Source organism: Fukomys damarensis, unplaced genomic scaffold, assembly GCF_012274545.1.
Source record: "Fukomys damarensis isolate Sample0158 unplaced genomic scaffold, DMR_v1.0_HiC HiC_scaffold_39, whole genome shotgun sequence".
In the NCBI taxonomy this organism is placed as follows: Eukaryota; Metazoa; Chordata; class Mammalia; order Rodentia; family Bathyergidae; genus Fukomys; species Fukomys damarensis.
Window position 1 is genome coordinate 83,225,806 of NW_022900951.1, and position 8,019 is coordinate 83,233,824.

General features: G+C 34.0%; 1 protein-coding gene across 2 annotated transcripts in view; it reads right to left on the reverse strand.

Moving 5' to 3' along the window:
* Positions 1 to 8,019, reverse strand: part of Morc4 (MORC family CW-type zinc finger 4) — a 64,755-nt gene that overhangs the window by 36,113 nt on the left and 20,623 nt on the right. For both annotated transcript variants that reach the window (XM_010614066.2, XM_010614067.2), the window contains exons 7-8: positions 7,466 to 7,585; positions 5,885 to 5,985 (exon numbers count right to left, since the gene is read on the reverse strand). In XM_010614066.2, coding sequence (XP_010612368.1) covers positions 5,885 to 5,985; positions 7,466 to 7,585 — 221 coding nt within the window. The remainder of the gene's footprint in view (positions 1 to 5,884; positions 5,986 to 7,465; positions 7,586 to 8,019) is intronic.

Here is an 8,019-nt window from a genome sequence, read left to right on the forward strand (position 1 = left end):
GTACTGGGGATTGAATGCAGGTCCTATGCATTTGCAAGGCAGGCAGCAGAACCTCTGAGCTAAATAATTGGCCCCGCCCTCCTATTTGTTTTTAACCTTAAACTAGTACCTCTAACTCAGCTATTTAGCTATTATTCAGTGAAGGCAAGTGTGTCTAAAGATCTTCTGAAATGTCTCTTCCCAGAGGTACTAGTATCTAAGAGTTTACCTAGAAACCTTTCTGATTTAAGTAGAAGGAAGACAGTGACTTCTTGTGGGCTTTTTAAAATTTTATTTCCACTACTTGTCCAGTAGTGATCAGTTTATATAGTTACTCATTGTGCCTTACATTTTATACTTTTTTCATCAGCTAGACACAAAATAAAACAAAATTAGGAAGCAAAAGGGAAATATAGCTGTAAGGCATATAGAAAACAAAATAACAGAAGTACATTTCTCCTTATAAGTGAGTACTTTAAAGGTGAATAGATTAAACTCAGATTCAGAAAAATATTATGTAATAAAAAGAATATAGCCAATTTTGGTACCCACAGATGAGGTGCTGCTTTAACAAATAAATACGTGGAAGCAGTATTGGAATTGAAAATTGGCAGAGGCTAGAAGAATTTTAAGCACGACAGAAAGTCTAAAATGTTTTCAGCAGACTGTTAATAGAAATGTGGACATTAAATATTTCACTGGTGAGGGCTTAAAATGAAATGGAGAAGCACAGCAGAGATAACATAAATTGCTCTAGAGAAGGCCTAAATCATTGTAAACAGTCTGTTAGAAATAGGGATGTTAAAGGCTTACTAATGAAGGCTCAGAAAGAAATGAACATGTTATTAGAAAATGAGGGAAGGTGGTAGAAAGCTTATTAGAATCACGTTCTATAGGAATGTAGACAGCACAACGTGTAAATGATTAAATTGAGTATTTAAATTAGGAGATCTCCAAGCAAAGTATTGAAGGGCTGGGGTTCTCTGTCTTTTCATGTAAAATGCAAAAGTTAAGAAATAAATCGAGGGAAGAACTGCTAAGCAAAAATGAACAAGATTTGATGATTTGGAAAATTCCCAGCCCATCCAAATTCCAAGATGCTATAATTTTGTTATGGCTTGTATCTAGATGTCCTCCGCAAAGCTTCATGGACTTATAGGTGGGCTTTTTGATGGTGGTGGATCAAAGATATGTGAATGTAGATTAAGGGTGTGATACTAAGATTAAAGGTGTGTGCTAACTAAAATGATATAGCATAATTCTGGGTGTGGATAACTGGAAGGCCCACTCTAAGTATCATCACCCAAAAGGCTTATAGCCTGGATGGTATCAAAGAAAAAGCATGGCTTGCTGCTTGCTGCCTGATCCTCCTGCCTGGTCTACCATAGTCTGTTTCTCTTCTGCGATGTCCCTCTACCATGCGGCTCTGCCTTGGAGCCAGCCCACTATGGACTGAAAGCTGTACAAACCTGAGCCAAAATGAATCTCTCCTCCTTTAACTTTTGGTGTTGGGTATTGTCTCAGCCACAGAAAAAGTAACTAAGACAAATTTAGACACTGACTGTCAAGAAAGAATGATCTACAGAAAAAGATGCAGATGAAGTTGAACAACCTTTTGGTAATATCTCACTAAGATCAAAAGGTGAGAGTAGCCATTAACACAAAAGGCTTTTTGAAATAATTAAGCACATGACTCAGATCTCCGGTTATCTCAGCTGAAGCCAAGAATAGATATCATCTAGGAAATATGTGTCAAGAGTCTCTTATTGGAGAGTGTGAATATCTGTAACACTCAGGAAGACCCACAAAGTTCTTGAGAATTGTATAAATACAAAACCTCTTCTAGATTGGACTGAAAGGTATGGGAAGAGTACAAAATGAACCTTCACAATTGGGTCTTCACAATTCTCTAGTTGGACCTTCACAACACAGTCAGAAAACTGACTGATGAAACTACTCAGCTGCAAACACATGAACTTCATGAACAAGGGAAAATGCTTTTGAGAGTGAAACTGTAAGCTAAGAGGGCAGAGCTGCAAGCCTGAGTTGAAATTCCCAGTTTTGGAAATGGAATTGAATTTGCTGTGCTGGATGTTTCACATTGCTTGGTGATTTCTTTTTTTTTCTTCCATTTTCACCCCACTTGACCTAGACTATGTCCCACTACTGTATTTTAGGTGTAAAATGTAGAGAGAGGAGAAAGGAGGGAAAGAGGGAGGGACAGAGGGCAGAAGGGAGACATCCAGAGATGGAGAGGAATTTTGCTCCAAGACCATCATACTCACAGTATTACCCATATGTGATTTAGATAATGAGATTTGGAATTTCTGAGCTGATGATATTTAGCTGAAATTTTCTACTCTCAACACTAATAGGGTGAGACTTTTGGAAATTTGAGATGAGGTGCACATTTCACATATGAAAAGTAAATCTTAGGAGACCAGAGGGCAGATTATAGTAAACAAAATAACAGTCCTCCAAAGATGTTATGACCTAATCCCTGAGCCTTGTGACTGTGTTGAGTCATGTAGCAAGGGGGAATTAAGATTGCAGATGGAATTAAAGTTACTCATCATCCGACCTTAAAATAGGAAGATTATCCTAAATTATCCAATGAGATCACAGGGGTCTTTGAAAGAGGAAGAGTGAGGCAGGATTAGAGGAGCTGTGATGACAAGAGTCAAGGTCATCAGAATGACACATGTGAGAACTCTACCCATTATTGCTGACATCGAAATTAGAAAAAGAAGGCTTTGGGCCAAGCAATACTGGCAGCCTCTAGAAACTAGAAAAGCAAATTTCATCTCCCCTAACCTCCAGAAAGGAATGCAGCTTGCCAACATCTTGATTTTACCCAGTGAATTTTGTAGCAGACTTCCAAACCACAGAATTCTAAAACAGTTAGTGTTATTTTAAGCCACTACATTTGTGGTAATTTGTGGCAATAGAAGACCCTTTCTGTTGTTCGTAGACTGGAGTTGAATCTACTTCCCATAAAAATGGGAAATATCTCATGGCTTCTCTGTGAATTTATTATGTGCAACTTGGCACATAGTTTAGGAATTGTGGTTCTAGGACAAGGGTCAGAAAATTATTACAGCCTGGCAGCAAATCCCACCCATTGCCTGTTTTTGTGAGCACAATTGTATTGAACAAAACAACCATACCCATTTCTTTACTTACTATCATATTGTGAATATCTACTTTCATGCTATGGCAGAATTGGTTGTGAAAGAGACCACATAGCTTCAAAGCTCAAAATATTTACCTTCTGTTCCTTCTTAGAAAATGTTTGCTAGTTCCTGCTCTAGGATTTGGCCCAACTCTACCCATCTAACTTGATTTCCCTTCACTCCAGTTACATTCCTTTGTCCTCACTCCCATAATGTTACCATTATGAGTTCTTATTGCTACCTTAGGTCAAGTTACAACTCTGTCCTGGAAATCCTTTCTTTCTTTTCTCTAAATGTCTTCTATCATTTATGGTATATATAAAGTCATACTTTTACCTAAAAACTACCCTATTCTATACTGTACCAGTTAAATTTTAAATGATCAAAGAATCATTTATTTCTGTCTAATTTGTTTCATAGATGTGACAAAAAAAAGAGATCAGAAAGAAAGCAACTATGTCTTGAATTTCTTTGAAAAATCCCACAAGGCCTAGCCACTGTGTTATGTACCAGTGGAGAGCTCAACTAATATGCATTTCTTAAGATGAAGTTCACGTGAAATGTTTTGTTGCAGGTGGAATCTGATATCCATAAATGTTAAAAATGATCATGCAGATGATTTATTTATAGATATTCAAGCATTATAATGGCTGGCATTCCTTTTATTATTTAGAGTTTTGATATTCATAATATTCATAGGATCTGTTTCTCATAGCTGACAACCTTCTCTAAACACCTTCTCAAATTCCTGTATTTTTATCTAAATAATTTCATTTTATGTAAAATAAATTGAGTATAAAACAGCAATAGGGCTGAGGGTATACGTTGGTGGTAGAGTACATCTTTAACATATACATAGTCCTGGGTTCAATCCCCAGCATCAAAAGGGGTGGGGCAATATCAGAATTGGACAAGAATTATGAAAATTTATTATCCCCAAAAGACTGCCTGTAGGGTACTATTTAGTTCTTTATATTTTTAATAAATTGTGTATCATATAGCAAGCTTAAGATAGAAATCCTATATGTTTAACTGAATACAGTATTTAGAGTATCTTTTTAGATACTTGGCAATGACCTCAAACTCCTCATACCAAAACTAGCCATCAAAAACCAAGAGTCTAATGTGTCCAGAATTTGAAATGTAGATGTGAGGTGATAGGGTGGCAAAGATTATATAGAAATGTTAAATATGTATAAAAAATATGTTTAAATGTTAGTATGTAACATTTAGATTTTATAAGTCTTAATTATTTAGGTAACCACCAAAAGTTCACTGCTCCTTTTAGTCAAGAGAAAGAGAACAACTCAGCTTTGAGACTTCTGTTAAATCCATGTTATTTATACACCTGTACTCTTAAGAGTCAAGTCCAGGTCAAAGATCTCCATTATAGGTTAGACTCATATTTAAATGACCAATTTATTTAGACTGAGGGCACCTAGGTGCCATAACCATTGAATAGCCTGAATGACCAAAACCCAATTACACTGAAATAAATTTGGGGTTGCCATTCAAATAGTTACCTCTTTGTTAAACATTAAACTAGAGTTTTCATGGTTCCGGATAAATCAATGTACAACATTTAATTAACAGGCTTTATTATAGTTTTGTTCACACAAAAAAGAGATTGGAGAAATTATTTTTCTTCTACTCTAAGAAAATGTTTTCTATTGTGACATCAAAGAAATGATACCAACTATCCTCGTGACTTTTTCACACTTCCAGGACACCCTGTGACTTTTTCTGGCCTTATATATATTTCCCTCCACTTAGACTGTCTTTCTCCTATTTATCCAGTTAGAAAACTTAAACTTTTCCTTCAAGTTTAAACTCAAATATAATCTGATTAGGAATCCCTTGATTCCTTTAGGTATATTTAAAAGTTCTCCCCGTTTTGCATATGTGCTTCATTAACAGAATTATTTCGTAGTATATATATTTCTTATTGGCATATATCTTATCACACTTGCTCATAGGCATCAAGGATTCTTACTTTCATCCTTATGTACTTCATACCTCACAAATAGGAAGTATCCATAATACTTGATGAAAGAAGGAATGAATGATCCTTCCTTCTCAGAGTTTTTTTTAAAAAATCTCTTCTAACTTAGCTTTCATAATTCCTTTCTTCATCTCATAAAAATATCTCTACTGGTTCAGATGTAATGGCAAGTTCCTTTCTGATCCTTAATCTGTCTTCTCTAATCAAAATGCTCCTATGAATGCACACGTCTTTCTTACTGTTTCCAATACTTCTAAGTCTATTCACTGGATTCAACAAAAATTTTTGGAACATACTTCAAAAAATGTTCCCCAACATATTTAGTATTTTCAGATCCACTCATGTTTTTAATTAAAATTGCCAGGGATTTACCTCAGTGGTTCCGGTGCCTGCCTCACAAGCACAAGGACCAGAGTTTGATCACTGGCACCAAAAAAATTAATTAATTAATTAATTAAAATCAATAAGGCTCTTTATTTTACCAAATGACTATGTTCTTGCTATAATTTGTAAAGGTGAGGTTTTTCTCAACTTGACTTACATATCAAATATTAGTAAGCTTTAATTTAAAAATAAAGTAATTTTATCTCTAATCTTGGAAAATAGATCTCAAGAAATTCTCCGTTACATCATTTAGATGACTTTTTAGAGATGGCTGTAGAGGTTTCAAGAGAGTAGAATTACATCTGAAAAAATTCATCAGAAACACCTCAAGTTGGCAATGACTCACCGGTACTCCTTAGTGTACTCAAAATCTTGTTTGTTATAGGTAGGTTTTAGGAAACTGCACTCAATGACTCCAATTACTCCCACACCTTCTCCATGAGTTGGCTTAGAAGAAAAATATTAATTTCAAAAAAAAAATTACTTTCATTACTGTTGACTGCCTAAAGTCATTTTCTTTTTATTTCAAACAATAATAGAAAAGTTACATAATGTTAATGGGCAAAGAAAGGCTATCAAGATATAGAAAAACACTCAGAACTTACTTCAATACATTTCAAGTATTGTATGGAACTAGAAACTAATAAATTCTAAAGTAGATATTTCCAATGATTAACTAATCCCTAGGATTATTTAAGGATTAATAATGATCTCTATTTCATTCATACAACCTTCACTTTCATCTGTTTTACATTCTAGGATTTCCCTAAGAGTGCTTTTGAATAATGAATTAGGCTGTTATAAAAATCAGTATTATATACTACTCTTTTAAGAAACTGAAATGAAACTTCATCTGGAAAAAATTTTATGTGATCATCAAGTCCTTACACTATTAAAGTAAGCATTTTCTTCACATATATAGGCTACCCAACAACCACCAGAGACTTAGATTTGTAGTAATTATTAATGATAAGCTGATATAAGAGGTTTGGGGATTTAAAATCCTTTTTTTATTCTTTAATGGAAGGAACTAAGTTAAGGTGTAATTATAGACTGTCACACAAACATGAGTTGTCTGTCTTAAGATATATACAAGGAAAACCCAAGATAGGCCAAAAATTAGCTATCCTTATATAAATAGCCTCCTGTGTAATATAAAGCAGTCTATCATTTGTTGTGCTTTAGCATCTAACCTATAAGAAATGAAGGGGGCACTTGTGGAAATTATTACTTTAAATTATCATTAAACCATTAAAATATTAGTAACATTTATACAAGTTGATTTATAAAATAATTTTGCATAATTTATCCTAGTTAAATCTTCCTCTTTTTTTCCAATTTTTATTAGCACATGTTTACAGAACATAATGATTACATTCCCATAGAGTTGGTACTTTACATGTACATAAAACTGCAGTTAAATCTTTTAACTCTGTAAACTCTGAGGTAGAAGATTAATATTGTTGTTTCCATATTACAGGTAGAAAATTGAGCCTCAGAGAAATTAAATGATTTATCTAAAGATATAGCTTATAAGTAGAACATCCTATACTCAAATCTTGATCTTCACCAAATTTTATGCTACCTTCTATTATTCCTTATTATCTCCCTAAGATAATAAAAAGAACTACCTTACACCTAATAAACTGATGAATCTGGCAAAGTTGCTGGCATTCTAACTCTTTTATTAACAGCCACCTAGGAAATGCATTTTAGTGAAGTTCCTGGTTTAGTACCCATGACAAATGAAAAGTAGCACAGGTTTTTCAACACAAGATGGCTCACTGGTAACACAGAGTTTCAGTATCAGAATTTAACAACCACCATGAGATGGGAATAAAAATCATTAATGAACCTATCCTCTTTACAAATTTTAAACTCTTCCTACGATTTTTAGTCTTTTATGACAAAGAAACAAAGCACTCACCTTTACCTGGCATCCCACCTTCTCAAAGGACTTTATGAGCCGGTTGTTATGATACATCATTATACCAAAGTGGTTACTTTTCTTGGAGGAGAATCCAAAAGTGATTCTCACTTGCTTATTCTAAGAAAGTCATTAAGGAGATAAATACCAGGGGCTTTAGCAGACAAAATGTTGTATTATAGCAAAACACATGAAATGTCATTGGATATAAATTGGTAAATTTCTAGAGGGCATTAAAAAAATCTGTAGCAATATAGTAGTTTAATATTTTTAACCATTGACCAAGTAATTCTCTTCTTAGGATTTATTCCACAGAAACTTCCAGAGAACTCCACACGTTGTATGAGTTATAAAGATTTTTTTCACTTAATTAAAATAGAAAACAGTCTAAATGATTTACCAAAAGGGGATGATTAGATAAATGTGGGTAAATCCAGAGACTCCATTATTCAGTTCTTCAATCATATCTTTGACAAATATTTGAAAGTGTTAGGAAATGCTCATAATAACAAGCACTATCTATCTAATATATATATATATATGTGTGTATATAT